We start from the raw sequence: 22,234 nt of genomic DNA, 5'->3' as shown, positions 1-22,234 counted from the left end.
TGAGGATGTGAATGCTGAGAAGAGGGAAGCTAACACAGCAGCAGGAGCACTTCATTCTGCAGAGAGCGCTCTGAAGAAGCTGAGGGCCTCTTCCTTAGTCTTCTGCCTGCGGCCTGGAGCAGTTCTGATCCCTATCTATCCCAGGTTCTTCAGATTTCCCATGGGTTCTGTGACCTATTCCCTAGCTTTCCAAGAAATTCTTTCTTCCTTAAGTCAGTTTTTTTTAATCCTCACATGAGGATATGTTTGTTTGTGTGTTTGTTTTTTAGAGTGAGGAAGGGGAAGAGGAAGAGAGATCAGTTGCCTCCCATATGCAACCCAACTGGGGATTGAACCCACAACCTAGGTATGTACCCTGACCAGGAATGGAACCCACAACCTTTTGGTGTATGGGATGATGCTTCAAGCAACTGAGCCACCTGGCCAGGTCAGTCAGTTTTTTGTTTATTTTGTTGGATTTTTAAATTTCTTTTTTTAATTTCAGAGAGAGGGAGAGGAGAGGGATAGAAACATCAATGATGAGAATCATTGATTGGCCGCCACCCGCCACCTGGGAACTGAGTCTGCAACCCGGGCAGGTGCCCTGACCAGGAATTGAACAGTGACTTCTGGTTCATGGGTTCACACTCAACCACTGCGCGACACCGGCCGGGCTCACAGTCCGTTTTTTTTGCTTGCAACCAAAAGCCTGTAGTGTAGGTCTGTATACCTATATGCCTGTACCAGCTTCGTATAAAATATTACCACTTTTAATTTGATAAAATGGACTACTGTACTTGCAGGAAGTTAGCCAGATGGCGGTTTTATTTGGCATTATTTGTCTGGGTTTCAGTATAAAACACAAAGCAATTACTTTTCACATAGAAGGAATCTTACATCTTCTTACCATTGCTCCTTTCTACGTTCCTCCCCCACCTCATCTCTTATCTTAACCCTCATTTCATTCTTCAAAAAAGAAAAACTGACAAAAAGACTCTGGTATAGCTAACTGTATAGTATATTTCTGCTTACAAGACTGAACATTAAAAGCTGTTTCTGGAGCACAGAGAATGCTTGGGGCAGGGAAACTACTCTATAGGATCCTATAATGCAGGATACATGTCATTATGCACTTGTCAAAACCCACAGAGTATACAACACCACGCGTGAACCCCACTGTACAGTGTGGACTTGAGGTGACGATCATGTGTCAGTGCGGGTTCATCGACTAACAAATGTGCCCCTCTGGTGGGGGAGGCAGGGCATGTATGGGAGTTCTCTCTACCTTCCTCTCAATTTCATTGTGAACCTAAAACTGCCCTAAAAATAAAGTCTATTTAAAAAAAAAAGAAGAAGAAAGAAACAAAAGCTTTTTCTAAAACTGTAATCGAAGTTCACACTTAATCGATTTCGTAATCATAATAATCATCATCCATGTTGATTCTGAAGCTGGGGTGCTCTTCCGGTTTTGACTTCTTTTTGGTCTCTTTGCTCTTCTCGGTCAGACGTAGGTGTGGCTCGCACTGCCTCATGATCTTCTTGGAAGACATCCAGCTCTCCCCTTGTCTTTCGGCTGGTGCCGCACACTGTCCCCCCCGCACGTCGGTCCCCTTGGCCTTCAGGACCTCCCTCGCTCTCAGGAGACTGCAGGTGCAATTCCATGGATTGCCATCCAGGTACAGGTGCCTGAGGCGAGGCAGCCCCTCCAGGGCTTTGAGATCCAAGGCAGAGATCTTGTTGTTCCTGAGGTTTAGAACCTGAAGCTGCTTTAGGTCCTTCAGCTCCCTCTCCGCGATATCCTGGATGACATTGCCTTTTAGGTCCAGCCTGGCCAAGGTCCCCGGGAGCCTGCGAAAGCATGGGAACAGGATGCGAGAGAAGGTCATGACCCTTATTCCTCAACTGCAAAGAAACTCAGATTGAGCCACCCCTGCCTTGTCTATAGTTCTGTCCCTTCTGAAGCTAGAAAACAAACTTTATTTTTAAAAAGTAGTTTTAAGTGTTAACTGCAGTCTTATCTATAGATCTTCAAGCCTTCCTCATAAGTCTTATTTTCTAAACCTCTAGTTTTTTCTAGTTCCCCGTCATAAAACTCTTTAATATTTTTACTTATCAAATGGGCTCACAACGCTCCAGGGCTTTGATAAGAAAATAAATAAATAAATTGATAAGAAAAATACTAAGTTCCCAATATTTTAGTTGAAAGGGGCCATGAATCAATCATTTATAGAAGTAGTGCCGCCAGCATGACTCAATGGTTGAGTGTTGACCAATGAGCCAGGAGGTCATGGTTCTATTCCGGTCAGGGCACACACCCAGGCTGTGGGCACAATCCCCAGCGTGGGGCATGCAGGAGGCAGCTGATCAATGATTCTCTCTCATCATTGATGTTTCTATCTCTCTCTTCCTTCCTCTCTAAAATCAATAAAAATATATTAAAAAATAATTTATAGAAGTAAAACAATATTCCTCCCTTTACAGGATTGCTGTGAGAAACACCAGATGTACATGAATTGATTGATGATCTTAGCAGTTATTAATGTTAGGTATCATTTTCTGCCTCAATTAGTATATTGAGGCAAATGTGGTAGATATTTTAATATATGTATACCCAAAACCATGTACCATTACACTTGATGAAATGTAGAATGGAAGATGGCAGACAAAAGAAGGGATTTGTGAAAACAGTTTGTGATATAAGTAGGTTGCATATGTTTACAGTGTATTTATAGAAATCTAAATTTTAAAGTGTTACTTTATATATGAACAAGGAGCGTGCAAATACAAAAGAAAGGGTGTATTGCCGAAACCGGTTTGGCTCAGTGGATAGAGCGTTGGCCTGCGGACTGAAAGGTCCCAGGTTCGATTCCGGTCAAGGGCATGTACCTGGGTTGCGGGCACATCCCCAGTAGGAGATGTGCAGGAGGCAGCTGATCGATGTTTCTCTCTCATCGATGTTTCTAACTCTCTATCTCTCTCCCTTCCTCTCTGTAAAAAATCAATAAAATATATTTAAAAAAAAAAAAAGAAAGAAAGGGTGTATTGCTTAAAGTTCATAAATAAAAGTTTTTAAATTTAAGTAGAAGAGATAGATATTATTGTGTTTCTGATTCTTTATGGGAGGAATACTACAGAGAAAATTTCTGAGTCATTCCCACTTTTCAATTCAAAGAAAAGGCAGGGAGTGTGGGTGGGGTGGTGATGGAATTTAAAAATCACTCTCTACAAGAACTTTGCTCTCATTGCTGGCTACATTCTTTGACCGAGCAGACAGTTATGTTGCTTAATTTAAACCTCATAGGAAAAGCCCATTCCCATCTCATGTTACTCGCCCCATTGTCCTTGCCCACTGGTTCTCAACCTTCGCTACACATTAAATTCATTTGGAAACTGTTTGAAAATACTGAAGTCTGGGCCCCAACACTAGGTGTCTGATCAAATTGGTTTGAAGTGAGGTCTGGACATCAATATATATTTTTAAATATTAATAGATTTCAATTAGAAAAGTAACTTTTTGATGCATTGTTTGGGTACAAATAGCATACTATATAATAAAAAATCCCTTTTTTTAACAAGAAAAAAATTAACATTTGTACATATCAAAGATAATTTTTCTTTTTGCCATTAGTAAGAAAAAAATATTATAACTAACAATGAAAATAAGTAAATGGAATGTCATAGGATCCTATGAGGCCAGAGCTGGTATATTAGTAGAAATTTGATAATGATAATAAGGCAAGAAAGATTTTTTCTATAAAGTGCTAGAGGGAAAAAGAATCCACTGGTAAGCACATATAATAAACATCATGATATCTTTTTATAAAAAAATAATAGTGCTGCATTCTTCTACTGTTTTTTTTTATTTATCTACTTTAAAATGCAGAATAAAGCTTAATTAAATAAATGGGATCAATAATATGAACTTGTACATTAGTTATAGATTATGACTGGTTTGGGGGAACAGGTACAGTGGGTTGGGTATAGAGGGAAGGATTATTGGAAAGGAAAATTGTCAAGGTATGAGGGTATCTGTGTGTGTGTGTGTGTGTGTATGTGTATGTGTGTGTGTGTGTGTGTGTGTGTGTGTGTGTGAGAGAGAGAGAGAGAGAGAGAGAGAGAGAGAGAGAGAAGAGACAACCAAAACCAGAAGGTAAGACCAACACAAATGGACTCACACCCTCAGATGGACAAACAGGCAAGGTAAGTTAGTGCAGTATTCAGTGTGAGGGTGGAGACTCCAAACCCTTGTTTAAAACTTCCACCCCTAAAGGCTTGGATAGGCTTGATCCGATCATTGATGTTTGCTCTAACCGGTGTTCTTGCTTTTACATTGTGCTAATTGCCCTAATCTCTGGAGAACTTTTATAATAGAGACCACGAGTGGTAAGGCTCACTTACCTGAGAGGTATAGACAGCAGCAGGTTCTGCTCCAGGGCCAGGTTGGAGAGCTGGGAACAGCGCTGCAGGGCCCCAGCTTCGAACAAGCTGACGATGTTGTTGTCCAGAAACAAATGTTTCAAGTCCCGGAGGTCCTGGAAGTCTTGCGCTGTAACTCTCCGAATCAGATTATTGCTAATATCGAGCTTTTGTAGCCTTGCTGGTAGTCTGAGGGGCAAGGCTTGGAGCTGGTTTTGGGCCAGCTCCAGAGTGGTTAAATTGGCAAGGAGCTGCGCCCCCTCGATGGAAGACAGTGAGTTTTCTGACAGGTAAAGATGGGATAGGTTTTCCAAGTGTTTCATATCTCGAAACCTCACCACTTTGAGCTGGTTTCTCTCTATCTTTAAGGAGAGCAAGGATTTGGGCAAAGTAACAGGAATTTTAGTCAGAAGGTTACCACTGACACTGAGGAACTGCAAAGCCTGGAGAGAAGTAAAGAGGTTAGCGGGTATAACACGTAGTTTATTATTCTCCATGCTCATATGTTTCAGATGCGGAAGGGCCAGTGGTCCAGCTACAGACTCGATCGTATTGCCATCCAACATCAAGCTTTGCAAACCGGCAAGGGAGGACAGCATGCTGGGAGAGACGGCAGAGATCAGGTTGTTTTTAAGTTCAAGGGTTTGTAACTTCTTCAGTCCTTCAAAATCAGATCCGTGCAGGACGTATATCAAATTGTCATTTAGTTTTAACACTTCAAGGTTGGCTGGGAGAGCACGGGGGACTCGTCTGAGCTTATTTTTCCAGAGTTCCAAGGTCTTCAAGGTACTCAGAGTTTTGAAAGTATCATTTTCTACTGATTCTGTTCCACTGGCCAGAAGAATGAAATCTTCCAGAGCCAACATTCGCGTGAAGTTAGATAGCTAAACAAACAAACAAACAAACAAACAAACAAAAAGGCAGAAGCAGGGAGGGGACACAAACAGTAAACTAAGATTATTGTGGTGGAAAAAACGCACCATATGTGCTATCATTCAATACTAATGATGGTCGAAAACTAGGATCCTGACTATTTTTATTTATGATTGCTAACACTGGAAGATAGCAAAAATACTTTATGCACTTTGACACACTGTAGTTAGATGTGAAATATTGGCCAATTTTTGCTGTATGTTCTCTGACCCAGCAAGTTTACTCCTAGGCAGGAAGTACTTATAAATTGCACAATGATTTATGGCATACGATGCTTTTTGTTGCATCATCTTATAATAGCTAAAAATAAAACAATCTGAAAATCTTTCACCAAACAGCTGCTAACTCTAGGGTGTAAGATTGCAAGGGATTTTTCACTATCTACATTTTGTATTGTTTGAATTTTTTAAATTATAAATTACCTTTTAAAGCATTAAAAGTAACAAATTTAAAAGCCCCAAATACTGCTATCACCAGGACGGGCCTATCAGAGAAATGTTTTCAACTATATTATACTAGAGGCCCGGTGCATGGATTCGTGCACCTGTGGGGTCCTCGGCCTGGCCTGCGGACATCCCCCGAGGTATCCAGGATTGCGAGAGGGTGCAGGCCAGCCTGAGGTACCCCACTGGTGCACAATTGGGGCCGGGGAGGGCCCGCAGGAGGGCTCCAGAGCGTGTCTGGCCCTTCTCGCCCAGTCAGGATAGGCCAGACCCCAGCAGCATCTGCCCCCTGGTGGTCAGTGCACATCATAGCTACTGACCAAACGGTCAAACAGTTGTTTAGGCATTTATATAGATAGATTTTGGAAACTAGCTTCCTGCTCTATATCTCCCAAGTTGCACTTCACTGATAAACAAGATCCACGAAGAAACAAACAGGATACATGTATCTCCATCTCTATAGAGTAAGAAGTACATTCATGCATATATCCCCGACCTCTCCTAGATTTGAGGAAGTACCAAAATCTGATAAACTTGGTCCATGATTTGCAAATTCAAATACTCCTATCTCTCTACAAATTCCACCAACCTCCTAGTTTGACATCCACCTATTTTTGTGGGATGATGGGTTCCTCAGTATTTAGTTGTCTGAGTAAGATCATGTTTAGGTAGAAAGTGGAATCGTTTTAGGTTTTCTTCAGCTTGATAAATTTTGCAGCATGTTCAACCTGCTTGAGAATTCAATTAAGGTGGAACTTTCAATGCAAATTTTATATGTCTTACTACCTACAGTTTCTAAATATTTGATTTCATTATGCAGTTGAGTCCTTTTATAATACCAATGCACTATTACCATCTTTAAATTGGGTTAATTTTGCATCCCATGTTTATTATAAGCACCTAAATTCTGGGAGGACATGTGATGTGAATTATGGTAAAGTGTATATTCAAACATCTCTTAATATGATACTCTTATTAGAAGAATCTCATGTTAAAATTTCCATAAACAAATGTTTTTAATCTTAACAGTTTTGGCAGCTACCTTTAGTTACATATGCTGCTAATATTTGATATTTTCTTACTGATTAATCAGTTACATTGATTAGTCCTAATCCCAATAGTAAAAGCAATTTTTTTTAATCCTCACCCAAGGATATTTTTCCATTGGTTTTTACAGAGAGTGGAAGAGAGAGGGAAAGACAGAGAGAAATATGAATGTGAGAGAAACACAACAATTGGTTGTCTTCTGCATGAGCCCTGACCAGGGCCCAGGCCGGGGAGGAGCCTGCAACTGACCGGAATCGAACCTGGGACCCTTCAGTCTGCAGGCTGACACTCTATCCCCTGAGCTAAACCAGCTAGGGCACAACTTTTTCTTATATTTGGTGAATATCTACAAATGTGAAGTGCTTTTTTAATGTTAATATTAATTCTCTTAATAACCCTGCAAGCTTACTATCATCAACACTGGCTTTTAAATGAGGAAACTAAGAAGTTAAGTGAAAACAAAACAAAACACATAACAACAAAAAAGTTAATAAGTGAAAGAGCTGAGAATTTCATCAAGCTCTATTGGACTGCAAAGATCTTTTTTTGTCCACTCACCATTTTCTAATACATTTTTTATTGCATTTGGTCGACAACTAATGTTTTCAGAAAAGACTCAAGATCTGGACACAAACCATAGCATTTTAGAGAAGCAGAGATCTTAGAGATTAACTAATCCAAATCTCTCATTTAAAAGATGAAGTATTTCAGGCCAAAAATAAAAAATTAAATGACCTGCCCAAAACTCAGTGTTTTAAATCTATTCTCCATTCTGAAGTGTCTTTTTCTAGGCTTTTCTTTCATTAAGAGTCAGAAATTACTCTAGACACAGATCTTCACTTCTTGGACTGTTGATCTCCCAGAAGAACTTGGTGTTACTCATACTTCCCATTTCTATTTCAGTGGCCACAAGCCCTAAAGGATTGCTGACAATGCAGCAAGTCTCAGTGCTGACATGGATCTGAATGGGGAATATATTTGGGGAGGAGACACAGTGCGGTGTCAGAGCTTCAATTTGTCCATTGTCTTGATTTCTCTTTGTAAGTATATGCACTGGTCTAGCTAGTAAATGTGGTCCATATTCTGACCTGAATCCAATGGATAGATGCTTTCTTTTATTAAGCATAGAGAACCTTTCCTTTTTCTTTTTGTCAGAGTCAATGCAGATTACTTCTTATTATTAATTAAATACCTGTCATTACTTAAGTATGTTTATCTTTAAAAAGCCCTCTGTGTAAGCATGACTATTCCCTTTTCTCAGAGGGAAACTAAGGCTCAAGAAGGTGAAATAACCTGCCCAAGTATGTCTCACTAGCAAGTGGAAGTTGGGCTTTCAAACCAGGTTTATCTTATTCCAACAAATGCATTTTTAACCTTACTCCTATAGCCAGCACTTAGCTCAAGAATAGAGAGTTCTGGTGGCAGAAACAGTGAAGAAGACACCCACTGGTTTTCAACTTTTCAGTTGAGTTGGCAAAAGAAAAAAGATAACTCGGCCATACCTGTTTTTCCACCTCCCTGGCCTAACCAGGGCTGTGCTCAAGAGCTATGGAAAGAGGTACTTTTGCCCTAGAGCTAACCCGGGGTTGCTGGTAGTTTTTTCAATGTTGCTTAGAAAACAAGGCAAGTATGGGTTGGTGTTAACCATTAGGCACAGGAATCTTACCTAAGTGTAATATCTGCCATTGTAGGTTTACAGTTTAGTGAGCCCAATACATATATAAGTAAAACTTACAATAAAATATGAAAACATTTTTTAAAAATAAGCAAGGCAAGTAAAATAAAGTAGAGGAGAAGGCACCTCCTGAAGGCTTCCCCATGAAAGGATTTATTTCTGGTTTCAATTTGGGCCTGGCCCTGTCCAAGCATTAGAGGCCCCACAACTTTCTTGTTGTTTTTATAGGTCTAATGTACACACAAAACTGACATGCCCTCACAGTGACCAACCGCCTCAGACATGTGTGAACCAAGCCAGCAAGAAATTCTAAAACAATGGGGATTTTTTTTTCTGATCCTCAAAGCTACACTGGTTCTCTGTAAACAATTTTAAAATTCTGGAAAGTATAGTGAGATTATAAAAATTTTCCATAATTCCTCCACTCAGTGATAAATCCTGTTTAGGTATTTCTTACCCAGGAGGAATTTTAAGTAACTTTTTCCATAAAAGATGTAAAGGCAATCATTTTAATTGACCGCCATCATAAAGACATCCCTATTTGTCCTCCAAATATGAAAGCTAAACATATAAAACTCTTAGAAGAAAATACATTTTAATGACCTCGGGTTTGGTAAAAGCTATTCTAGATATGACACCAAAAGCAAATGTGAATGAGAAAAAATTGATAAATGGGACTTAATAAAAATTGTTTAACTTCTGTGCTTCAAAGGACACCCATCAAGAAAATAAAAAGACACCCCACAGAATATGATAAAATTTTCACAAATAATATATCTGATGGAAGGTTTGTATTTACCATATATAAAGAACTCTTACAACTAAATAATAAAAAGGCAAATAATTCAATTAAAAATGAGCAAAGGGGAGTGGAAGGCTTGGGGGGGGGGGAATAAGGACACATATGCAATACCTTAATCAATAAAGAAAAAAACAAGGAAATATGAACAGGAAATTTTAAAAAAAATGAGCAAAGGATTCATATAGGTACTTCTCAAAAGAAGATTTACAATGGCAAATAAGCACCTGAAAAGATGCTCAACATCATTAGTCTTATGAAGGTCAAACCATAAAGAGATACCACCTGACACTCACTAGGATGGCTATGATCTAAAAAACAAAACAAAACAAAACAAAAGGTAAGAAATGTTAGCAAGAGAAATTGAAACTGTTTTACATTGCTGTGGAAATGTAAAATGATTTACCATATGACCCAGAAATTCCACTCCTAGATATATACACAGAAGAAATGAAAACATATGTCCACACAAAAACATGTATATGAATGTTCATAGCAGCATTATGCATAATAGCCCAAAAGAAGAAACAAACAATGGATGGATAAACAAAATGTTTATATAATGAAACATTATTCAGCCTTTAAAAGGAAGGAAATTCTGACATATAGTACAACATGGATAAACCTTGAGGACATTAGTAGAGGTATAGTAGGCAGCTGCGTAAGTTTGAACATGGAGAAAAGTTATGATAGAAACACAATTTGGGGAGCCATGATCACACACAGTGAAGTCACCTAAGGATATTGTGCATAGTAAGAAAGGGGATGGCTGAAGATGGAGACTCCCCGGAAAAGCCAAAAATTAGAAAGCAGTAGAGGCAACAAAACCTATAAAAATGACAGAAAGAAATATCAGGGAAGAATAATGAGGACGTAAAAGTGTGGAGTCATGGTAGACAAGAATGTGAGAATTTCAAGAAAAAAGAATGAGCCAATGTCTGAGAGAGGACAGTGTTAGCTGTGTGAGAAGGGGTGGAAACCAGACAGTGGTGAATTAAAGTATAAACAGAAGATGACAAATTGGATCCAGTAAGTACAGACTACCCTTTCACAGACTTTTGCAAATACAGATAGTCGCAGAGGAGACATAGAATTAAAATATTTTTATTTTTATTGTAATGAAAGGATCATATTTATAGGCTAGGATGGAGCTAGTAAAGAAAGAGCAATGGAGGATACGGGAGTGGGGAGAATGATGGAGCAAGCTGTGGGGAAAGGTGAGAAAGACGGAATCAAGGAGAGGAGAGGGAGGCTGCTTTGAAGAGGAGGGACATCTCTCTGCAGGAAAGAACGTGCAGAATTGGATAGAGACACATTAGTATACAGTGAGTAAGAACGGAGGGAGATCAAGGCAAACGGCCATCGTGTTGTCATAATTTGTCAATAAAATAGGAAGCCAGTCATTTGGTGAGAATAAGGAGGGCAGGGCTTGAGAAGGAAATCCAAAACCATACTGAAGTTTTGGAAGATGCTGAGGGGATATAGGTAGGACCTGACAAAGAACTGAAAGGATAGATGGGTGACATTGAAGAACCAGATGAAGTTGGAGACCTTAAATTTGCAGTGGTTCTATAAATGTGTGGTGTTTCCTAACTATACACACACACACACACACACACACACACACACACACACACACACACAGGCACTCACAGATATGTGTAAAGAGGTTGTGTGATCCTCTCCAGCAGCACCCAGATGTTCAGGTACAGGAGAAACAAAGGAAAATTATCACCCTAATTTAAAACTGAGGTTTTGCTGGATAAGCCATTGTGGGATACAAAAAGGGAAGGGGCAGAAAAAGAAAATAGATAGGAAACAAACGGATTATCTGGGAGAACTGGGTAGATCTAGGGCGACAAGTCTCCATGAGGTGGGAAGATAAGTGCAGAGTCTGACTGAAAGGAAAGGTGATGAGGAGCAGAGAGACAGTGTGTACGGGAACTCAAGTTTACTGAGTGGAGAAGTTACATGGGTAAAGAGGATTATGATCTAACTAAGACAGTAGAGGGTTATGATCAGGTGGAAATGGAGATAGATACTTTTTTATGAGTTCAAGGAAGTGTGAGACTAGGCTATTGGACACTGGAGGCACCCAAGAAATTCAGAGTTTAGGATGGAGAGCAAGACTAGAGCCAGGAGGGTAAGGACCAGGGCACAACGTAAGGCAGACAGAAAAATAAAGAGTTCTATAGCCCGATGGCAGGCAGCTTCACAGAAGTGGGAATTTTTACAGATAAATGGATAAGTAAAATCCCTCTTTTCTTGAAGGCACAAGCTGTGTCTCAAACACAATTGAATTATATAAACAAATAATAGAAATATTTTAACTAGTGATATATATATACACACCTATATGTATATATTTATGTATACATACCTATAAATGTGTGATATGTATGCTTATATTTATATATGTACATATGTATATATGATTTCTATTGCAATGAATCTGAAGATCCATTTCAGGGTATTTTTTTCTTTGAATATAGGCGTCCTGTTCTATAATTCAAACCAAAAAACCTGAATAGACATTGTATTCACCAAATACAGATGAAATATGGTTATTAAAAGCCTAACTGTTTTTATAAGAATAAAGAGAAATATTATTGCTCAGAGCTTTTTATTTCCTCCACAAAACATTTCTGTGTTTCATCAACCTTTCCGCTGGGAACTGTCCGTCCAAGAGACAGTTAAGTGGGCTTAAGTCAGGGAAGTGGCAATATTGCTCTTCAGTGAGCCTAAACCAATGACAAATGGATTGATTCAATAATTTAATTTGATGAGAGGCATAATTTCATCTTATTGGCTGCAAAGCAGCAGTGCAGGGTCATTACCAGGCTTAGTTGACCCTCTAGCTCTCAGCATCTCAGGTCCTCAGAACAAATATTTAAGCAACCTGCCCCTTAACTAGGTGTCTTGCTGGAATGCTTAGACCTGACCAGGTCAGACGTGCTCTTGGGCATCAGGCACTACTGGGTTAGGAAGAGGAAAGGCAATTGTACCTACTAAGGCTTAGAATAAATACCATGCAGCATATTTTAAACCCTGTGTTTATGTGCACCTACATTAAAACTTTTTACTCAAATGAAAGGAGGGGGGGCATTTGAAGAGAAAGTATGGTCATCTGCTGACTCTGCACCTGAATCACAGAGAGGCATTTCCTCATCTTAGGATTTGGGTGGATGTGGGAGAAGCAGTGATCAGTAAAGGATCATAGGAGAGCCATAGAATTTTCCATCTAGAAGAGGTCTAGGATCACCCATCTAATCTAGCATGCTCACTTCATAAAGGCAAAAAGGTGAGGTCCAGAGGTTTCTTATAACTGCTTGCCTAAGATGATTGTTTTTCTTGGTGGTGAGCCAAGTAGGGAGAGAACCCTAGTCTCTTGATTCCCTTCAAACATTAAAGGCCAAAACCAGAAGTTCCTTTATGTTGTAAAAGTCAGACAAATCTATAGCACTCTTTTCAGGGCCTTCTGAATAGGTAAGCATGAAAGTAACAGTCACAATTAAAAGCAACAGAATCAGAATTGCAGCAACGTGACAAAACACAAACCCATATTTCTTCTGTAGAGGTTTTCACAAAATGCTAATGCTCAGTTGGATGTGAGGTCTGTGTGAATAATTCTCATATGCTGGGTTCATCTTCATAGTCTTACAATGATCTTAGTAGTATCTGCCTTCTATGGCATAAACAAAACTATGTTCCCCCCAAAAGCATTTATTCTTATTCCTGAGAACATAAAGTGGCCATATGCTCTCAAACTCTTTGTTAAGAAAGAGCCATTTCTTTACTTTTACTTTGCAACAACATAATTGGAAAATTTTTTGAATAAAAACTGAAATAAAATATGATTAATTATAGGTTCTGGTGTTTTTTTTTTTGTTTGTTTTTGTTTATTGTTGTGGTGGTTTTCCTGCTTCCTTAAAAAGAAATAGCTAGAGGTAGTACAGAGCAAGCTGGTAACTAGTGCAAATACCCAAACCTGCTATGTCCTGATTATTTTTTTTTTGAGTTTTAACCTTTACGTTTTAACTTTTAAGTTCTGATTATTTCAGTTAAGTGAACAATCCTGCACTCGCCCCTCACTGTGCCATGCAAAATACAACTGCGGCCACCTGGGTGCAGAGTGGGTCGTTACCTGGAGGTGCTGGATTTTGCTGTGGCTGATGTAGAGCTTCTTGGTGGTGGAAGGAAGGCCTGAGGGCACCTCGGTCAGCCTGTAGCATTGCACCGACTGCACAGAGTCACAGCTGCATCTTCCGGGACAGTGGGGATCGGAACCGTCGCTGAGAGAGAGCAGGACAAGGAATGCATAAAGCAGATGCATCTTCCAAAACAGGGCCTCTGGGGCAGCAAGCAAGCGTTTGGGTGATGTCTCACTCTTTATACCATGAAATCTGATAATAGAATCTTATGAATGTGTACTCTGTCAATGTGAGAAGACAGGAAAGAAAAATTCTCAATTTGCCTGGGTTAAAATGTTAGCAACCATCACAAAGAGGAAGGGCTTAAACAATTGATAAGCTGCCTTAATATTTGTAGGTGAGCAAAACCCTATGTTATTTATGGCTTGGAAGGCTAATCTGCAAACACCTCTATTATCTGTAGTTTCCTTGTTTTGTTAAATGTGACACAAGGGAATTAGTGGGAAAAGACAAAGAGCTGTTTTATAGGGGGCTGTAAAACCTCTGAGTTTTCTGTGACCCTATATTAAACCCATTTTTGCAGGACTGCAAAGGACAGGTGTTTGCTTCTCACATTAACTAGTATGGGAAAATAGGCAGGTTTTCGATTTAATATTGTTGTTTCAGTAACATTTTATTGCTAGGTACCATGGAGAGATGTTTAGAGCTGTAGATAACGTGTTCAATTCATCCACCACTTGATCCACTTGGAAAACACCTTTGTTAATAAAAAATATTGTTGATGCAAATGAAAAAACATCAACATGGGTCTATTATCTTCATCTAATTTTAATAATAGAAGAAAATGCCTCTCGCTTCTTCAGAGGAACTTGTTGGTTGTGAAACCTGACTGGAGAGGGAAAATTTCACTTGTCCTGGGCACTCCTTCGTTGTGGCTTTTTGTCTTGCCACGCTCACCCTGCTATGGGATTTGAAAGCATCTGTGATACTATCAACAATAAAAAATATACAAAAAATAAAAAAAACAATATTAAAAAGAATATATATTCATTACCCATGGACACAGGCAATGGTGGGGGTCAGGGGCTGAGTGGAGGTGGGCAAAGGGGGAGTAAAATGGGGAACATCTGTAATAATGTCAACAATAAAACTAAAATTAAAAAAAAATAAAAGCACTTTTTAAGCAAAAGATATCAAGAAGCCTTGTCCCCCCCAAGTGGAAGACTTAAAATTCCCTATGCTGATGACCACAGCAGCTTGCTCTAAAGCAGTGGTTCTCAACCTTCCTAATGCTGCGACCCTTTAATCCAGTTCCTCCTGTTGTGGTGACCCCCAATTTCATTGTTACAAACTGAACAGAATTAAAGCATAGTGATTAATCACAAAAACAATATGTAATTATATATGTGTTTTCCGATGGTCTTAGGCGACCCCTGTGAAAGGATCGTTGGACCCCCAAAGGGGTCGCGACCCACAGGTTGAGAACCGCTGCTCTAAAGAAATTCCTTCTAATTGAAAAGCTTCTCTGACCTCCTCTTCAACCCTTCCTCTCTTTGTTACAGTTTCATTTTGAAGCTAAACGTTACTTTGATCTAATAATCAGTTTATTTTGTTTCCAGAGTAAGGATCTCTGTGTGCTTTTCCCAACAGACTTTTCTACTGCCCCCGCCACCCCCATATTGGCTTTCCTCTGTTTTCTTTTCTTTCACTATCAGAGATAAGGAATGATAAGATTTCTTTTCTGTCAATATTCCGCTTTTCAACAAACTTTATGACTTATTTCTCTTGCCTAATAATAGAATTATCTTTTTAATTTTTAGATTTTTCAAAGAGCAAGGTAATGCTCAATTAAAAGAAATTTGGAAAAAAGACAAGGAAGGGGGGAAAAATCCAAATCAAACATCTTCCCAGTCTCTTTTCTCTGCTCAGGTTTTGAAGCAGCAAAGAGAAATACTTATTGAACACTTTTATTCCTGTGTTGCTAAAAAAGTAAATTCATATTTAGTTATTTGAAACAAAATCCTGCAAAATCCTAACCTCTCATCTGCCATCAACAACAACTAATAATTTTGTTAGGCAGCGTAGCAATGAGTTCCATTTTCAAACCTCTGATGGTGGCCAGAGGATTCTCTCTTCTTTGAGTAAGCCTTGAAATTACACTGTATACAACATATATTTTTCCTTCTTTTACGTGGTATTTATATGGCTTTCCTGTAATTTTGGCATTATCTGTAATATACCACTATTTTACACTATGAATAGTTTTATCAGGTTGTAAACAGATGAGACTTTATATTCTGCAATTTTCACTATCATATTTTTCCATATTATTTCATAACCTCCATAAATATAACTTTAAATGTTTAACAGTCCATCAAGAGTATTGTCTAAATTTGATTAACTGCTTTTTATGTGTTGGATTTTTAGGTTATTTCCTGATTTTACCATTATAAGTATAAATAATTTTGATCATAAAAAGTTTGAGAATGTCTTGAAAAAGAAAAGACCATCTGTTCCCCAGGCCTGTTTATTTAGGATTCAGCTTAGAAGTCAACTTTTTCTTGTCAGGTAGCAGGCAAAGTCTTGTTGATACTATAAACTGCAGGGAAAGTATAATACAAAAGTAGAACCTGAATGTTTAAAGGACACACATGCTTTGTTGTACCTGCTCTGGAGTCTGTTGTGCTAGGAAGCAGCCACAAAAACTGCCACCGCTGCTCAGCTTCTAGTGTACTTTCTGCTGACTTTTGGAATTTTGCGCATGTTTACTAAAGGGTCATGAGTATAAAATTCCTTACCTTTAGCTTGGGTTTTAGCTCTTGAACTTATGGATCCCTAAGGCTGAGTGTGAGGCATACTGTTCTTTTCTCTAAAAAAGACTTAACAAGACCTTATCAGATCATTATTACCTGGCTTCTTTGGATCAGGCGAAACTGAGTGAAGGACCCTGGGTGCCTTTCTCAGGTAGGGAAACTCAGCGACTCACCCAGAAACTCTGCTCAAAATGCAGCCCAGAATCTAGGTTTAGTCTTTCAGCACAAGAGAGACTGCAATCTCAAAAAATATTCTCTGCATTTGAATTTGGGTCAAATTAGACTTAGGTCTTTGTTCATAATCTCAATCCAGGATTCTCCCTGATTTGCTTTCTTCTCTTTATTCCTATAACCCAGTGGTTCTCAACCAGAGGCAATTTGGCAGTGTCTGGAGGCATTTTTTATGACAACAAATGGTTGGGGGTGGTTGCGGAGATTAGTGCTACTGGTATCTAGCGGGTAATAGCCAGGGATGCTACTCAACACCCTACACGCACAGGGCAGCCCCACAACAAAGAATTATTCAGTCCAATGTCAACAGCACCACTGTTAAAAAAAAAAAAACCTGCCAAAAACACAAATGTGTGCCTCCATGCAATGGATATTGGCCTTTCTGTGTTATTAAAAGCAAAGGGCAAGTTTCTATTCTAAGGAAGAAAATGAATTCCAGAGAAGAAACTAACTCGCATTCTCCCTGACTTGTGTATAGAAGCACTGACTTGTGATCCTTATTATAAAACTGAACAATCAAGAGACAAACAGAAGACTGTAAGTGATGAAAACCTCTTTCTGAGATAAATGTTAAAGAATAAACTAATTGTGAATATGATTTTTTAAATTTGTTTGCTCCTAGAGAATGTTGCAAAAGACCATAAGTTGAAAGTAAAACAAAAAATAAAATTTTCTACTACTTACCCTCTTTATATTTCAATTTTTTATTCTATACAATGAAGTTAAAAAATGGGGAAAACACTTCCCATTTTACAGAAAGGAAGAGATGAAATGCACTAAGGCATGTCAAATCTACGGGCAAAAAAGGGGTCTCAATAAATGAAAGTGGTATCAGCTTGGGTTATTAGTTACAATCAACTGGGGACCAAACAAATTCTATTTCCATGTCACTGCTGTGACATGGCTTTTCACGTAATTATCCATTATACTTCTAACTTGTTCATTTAGAAGACTATGAAATTTCTAATGAGATAATTTGAAGTATTCTTTACTTTTTTATATAAATGCAAAGATAACTGTTAAACATGGTCAGAATGCAATTGTGTGGGGCCCCTTATAGAACTAATTTAGAAGAAATATAAAAGACGGAGGCTGATGTGGGGAGTCTATGTTTGATCTGTAAAGTCTGACAATCTGAGAAACAAGCAGTGACTTGACAGTGGATGAAAGAGGAAGAATCAATATTAGTAAACTCTGATACCATTGTTGATAAAGGGTGACTTTAGATAATGTTGAACCAACCTGGAGCTGTGGGAAAGGGTACATGAAGAATGTAGATCTGGTAACAGTGGAAAAGTGGTTATGGTCAGTCTTTGAAGGTATAAGGGAATAAAAACATAGTAACAGAGATTAAATTTTTTTTGTTATGTTTTTAGGTTTGGGTACACCATATAAAAGGTAGTACCTCATACATTTTAACTATAAAATAGGTAAAATAATTCTCAAATCCTAAATTATAATGGATTTATTAGTCAAGTCAACCAGACAGTTGTTAAATGAACTTTCTCTTTAGGTTGGGGAAAAATATTTCTTGGCTTTTAAAGAAATATGTATATTTTGGATATTTAAGATGTATTTTATAGATATTCCTAAACCCAGAGACAATATAAATATATTTTTACCTGTGCTCTCCAGCTGGTATAAAAGTATGTCTTGAAAAGTGACTGCTTTTAGAAGTTCCTTAGTAGAATGTACTATCCTAATTATTCAACTGATCATACAAATATTTTCAGCATTTCTACTATATTCCAGATCCTGTGTTAGGATCTGGGATTCAAAGATAAATGAGATACAGTTATTGCTGCTAAGGATCTCACAGTCTAAGGGGCTCCAAGGAAATATATGATAAATGCTACAGCAGGTGTTTGCAGGAAACTGAATGGGGATGGAGTCCATAGCTTCGTGTGAGGAGAAAAAAAGGAATGCTTCCTGGAAAAGGAGTCTGAGCTAATCCTAAATCACTGCATCAAAATTTGAAAGTTTTAGGACCAAGAGAGCAAACACTTGTTCTGTAAGTGTATATAAAAAAGATGATCAGGCCCTGACCAGTTTGGCTCAGTGGATAGAGCGTCGGCCTACGGACTCAAGGGTCCCAGATTTGATTCCGGTCAAGGGCATGTACTTTGGTTGCGGGCACATACCCAGTAGGGAGTGTGCAGGAGGCTGCTGATCGATGTTTCTCATCAATGTTTCTAACTCTCTATCCCTCTCCCTTCCTCTCTGTAAAAAATCAATAAAATATATTTAAAATAAATAAATAAATAAATAAATAAATAAATAAATAAAAGATGATCAGGCCCTAGCTGATTTGGCTCAGTGGCCTTGAAAGGCCCCAGGTTTAATTCTGGTCAAGGGTACATGCCTGGATTGCTGGCTCAATCCCCAGTGTGGGGTGTGCAGAAGGCAGCCAATCAATGATTCTCTCTCATCATTATGTTTCTGTCCCTTTCTCCCTCACCACTTCTCTCTGAAATCAATAAAAATATATTTTTAAAAAATAAATGATCAGGATAATAAATCACTTTGGAATGCCTAAATTTACTTTGTTAGCATGTCTATCAAAAAATTTCAAATTGCAACTAAATGAATAAATATAACATAAATAAGATATATGAATATGATATAGTCCAGAATTTTCCCCACATAGCTCAAATAAAATGGTAATGAGTTTTCCTTGGCTTTCTCTATTCATCATAGAATTGTTTCCTGCGACCAACAGCACTTAATATCTTTCCTTTTCCTGGTAGGAATATTGGAGAGTAAATGGTACATGTGAAGCTTAGTATAGGGCTGGCACAGAGGAGAGTTCAATAAAGGGTAGTCTCCCTCTCCAGTTCAAGGTAGATCTTCTATGTCCCTTTACTACATTGCCTTTGCAATTAATGTTGCTCTAATAAATACTTGAGCTCTAACTTTACAGCTAATTACCAGTACCTACCAAAGAAATCTTTACCATCTTGCCTCTTCACCATTTTCTTCAGTCCCCACCCTATTTATTCTTCTGGTAAAATTCTATAAGTTCCTAAGAAAAGACTGTCACATTTAAGTTATATTAGAAATGTTTAATCACGTGTGCATGATTCACGAAACAGTTATTGGAAGTTTCTCCAAGGCAATTTCAAGTATGAATATCAAGAGTTTATTATCTCTTGGAAAATAAATCCCGTAAGTATTGAGATTACACACTATTCCAAATTCCAGAGTAGGTCAAGATAAAGCAATAAATGTAGATAGAGCACACTGCCAACAGATGGCAGCACTTGAACATAAAACCCTGCTTTTCACTTCCATGTTAGATTGTGACTTGCAGAAATGCAAAACCCCAATCAAGGTGGGCAAAAGATAATGTCTACAAAGAGGGCACCTAGGAGTATTCGAAATAGCCACACAACACTCAGATAGCAAGCACATATAGATGTGGTAGCTGCTACACTGCATGGTCACGAGAAGGGACAATATGAGATGAGTGTTTTGAGACACAGAGGGTGTGACTTGTTAAAGATTGTAAACAGAATAGGGCTGGGTTCTACAACCCTGAAAATGGGGGTATTCATCAAAAGTCAGAACAATGGAAACATATAAACACTAAAAATGTATTTCAGTCATACCCACAATATAACAGGAAGTTGAATATTTTTCTAAAGAAATGAAATTTATTTTTAAGTGTAGTCCATATAACCAAAGAGAGTGATAAATAATAGAAATGATCATTACAATTACTTTTTGGTAATATTTTTATTTATTAATGGATTTTCATATGGCATACTGGGAAAAATTATGTTTTTGAAAAAGCTTTTTGACTGGTTACCAATTTATTATATTGTTCACTTATATAAGAAGAAATTTTCCTCATGCTTTCTGGAAGAGGTGTCTAACCACTAAGACTGGAGAAAAAGAAACCTAGATCTAAATCTCATCTCAGTCCATTTTTAGGTGTATGACCTTACCCAGATACTTAAACCCTTTGTAACTCACCTACAAAAAAGTGGTAATAGCTACCTAATAGGACTTTGTGCGGGTCAAAGAAGTAAAGCAAACAGCACATGCTTAACACACAGGACACACTCCATAATTGAAAGCTATTATTATTGTGATTCTAGGTATCTGTCCCCCCAGTTTTAAATTATTTACCCCAAATTCCTGAAAATGCACTGCGAGGCCATTATGTATAGAGAAACTGGCTGGAAAATTGGTAGCTGTAGTACTGATGTTCTTGCAAATACTAGAGATGAAACTAAAGTTCATTTGGAGGGTGATGGAGAAAGATGCAAATTTTAGTTTTACATTATCTCTGTGTATTAAACAGTATGAAGGCTCAAGGCAAGGATCTCGTGGTTAGTTTTGCTTAAAGTTTGCTGAAACTAAAGGACTTGCTTGACCAAAGCTAACCAGTCTGCCATGCAGGACCCAGAGCGCAGACTAAAGCTATGATCTTCTACTCTCTTTTTTTAAAAAATATTTCTTTATTGATCTCAGAGAGGAAGGGAGAAGGAGAGATAGAAACATCAATGATGAGAGAGAACCATTGATCGGCTGCCTCCTGCACACCCCCAACTAGGGATCGAGCCCGAAACCCAGGCATGTGCCCTTGGCCAGAATCGAACCTGGGACCTCGAACCTGAGGCCCCTCAGTCCGCAGGCCGACACTGTCCACTAAGCCAAGCCAGCCAGGACTATGATCTCCTATTCTCGTTGGCACTGCGTGGACTAAGGGAACACCGTGCAGGCTTTGATGGTGATCGGCTGGGAGAGTGGGCCGTGAAGAGATCACAGGAGGGCCTGCGGTCAGCCAGGAAAGTGTTCCCCGCAGGCAATTTAGGAGAGGCAGGTCCTACCAGCCCACTCTCTTCATTCTGGCTTTTCAAGCCTTTGGTTTCCAAGACCGGGCTCCTCTTGAAGTGGACGGGGGTTGAGAATGCGGAGGAGGGACTGAAAGACCGGTTGCTAAACAGTCCCGAAGGCACCGCAAAATTCAAATTACAGTCGTGGCTCTGAGGGTTAGACTCACTAAGCCGGTGAGTTCTGCTTGAGTGAGGACCACGTCTCATTTATTTTTGTGCCCCCAATGCCTCAACATGGCTCTGCATTCAATATATTTCTGGATATATGGATCGTTACGATTTTGCTTTTCTGAAATGCCACGTGTAGGAACACTGGCACAATTTTTGAAATAAATACACTTTTAAAAGTAGTTGCATTGGAAATGATGGCCTGTGGGGTAATAAGGAATACCAAGTGCCAAGCACGGAAGCTAAGCATTTTACCTTGTTACTGAGTGAAGTAAATTTTGGGAACTGAGGCTTCGAGGTCAGAGAATACAACTAGGATGGCGCAGCTCCTATGTGGCAAGGCTTAAAACTTGAACCCAAGTCCGCCTCTTAATCGCAAGGCAAGTATTCATTCAACCAGTCCTGGCCAGCCGCAGCCCTTCAACGTGCAGTTTGCACCCGGAATTGAGGTCCTGGCTTACCAAGAAGAGCCGGTGTGTCCGGCCACCGCACCCTAAACAGGAACTGGGTGTTAAAGGGAAAACGTGGCCATTGCGCATGCTCACAGCGCCCTCCTTCTCGCTTACCTCCCGGCCCCGGGACGTCACCGCCGCATCTGTCCTGGCAAGTTCAGAACGGCCCGCCCACTGCGAAGTCGCACCAGCCGAAGCCGGTCCTTTCTGAGACGTGGACACCCTGCCCCTCCTTGGGCCTTTCCCATTGGGAAGCCAGCACCATGCGCCCGTTTCGCCGGCATTC

The 22,234-nt window shown here is 39.2% G+C and overlaps 1 protein-coding gene across 2 annotated transcripts; it reads right to left on the bottom strand.

Moving 5' to 3' along the window:
- Nucleotides 1-688: 688 nt before the first annotated feature.
- Nucleotides 689-22,230, bottom strand: LOC118659872 (nephrocan-like). Of its 2 annotated transcripts, XM_036316448.1 has the most exons (4): nucleotides 22,063-22,230; nucleotides 13,437-13,584; nucleotides 4,378-5,279; nucleotides 689-1,827 (listed from the first exon to the last, which is right to left on the bottom strand). In XM_036316448.1, exons 3-4 carry the CDS (start codon nucleotides 5,259-5,261, stop codon nucleotides 1,380-1,382), a joined length of 1,332 nt encoding a protein of 443 aa, XP_036172341.1. In that variant the 5' UTR covers nucleotides 5,262-5,279; nucleotides 13,437-13,584; nucleotides 22,063-22,230; the 3' UTR covers nucleotides 689-1,379. The 2 variants fall into 2 exon arrangements, with proteins under 2 accessions (XP_036172341.1, XP_036172340.1); XM_036316447.1 differs by lacking the exon at nucleotides 22,063-22,230 and having other exon boundaries at nucleotides 13,437-13,625.
- Between the last annotated feature and the right edge of the window lie 4 nt (nucleotides 22,231-22,234).

Source organism: Myotis myotis, unplaced genomic scaffold (assembly GCF_014108235.1).
Source record: "Myotis myotis isolate mMyoMyo1 unplaced genomic scaffold, mMyoMyo1.p scaffold_m19_p_7, whole genome shotgun sequence".
In the NCBI taxonomy this organism is placed as follows: domain Eukaryota; kingdom Metazoa; phylum Chordata; class Mammalia; order Chiroptera; family Vespertilionidae; genus Myotis; species Myotis myotis.
The sequence above is the reverse complement of the archived record's forward strand: the minus strand, read 5'-3'. Positions and strand labels throughout refer to the sequence as shown.

Bases quoted from the DNA above. Each gene is read 5' to 3' on its own strand.
- LOC118659872 (XM_036316447.1), bottom strand. From the start codon at position 13,625: ATGCATCTGCTTTATGCATTCCTTGTCCTGCTCTCTCTCAGCGACGGT. The intron at 5,280-13,436 runs GTAACGACCCAC...TTGTTTGTTTAG, and splicing joins GCAAAATCCAGCACCTCCAG to CTATCTAACTTCACGCGAAT. The intron at 1,828-4,377 runs GTAAGTGAGCCT...ATGCTTTCGCAG, and splicing joins CTGCTGTCTATACCTCTCAG to GCTCCCGGGGACCTTGGCCA.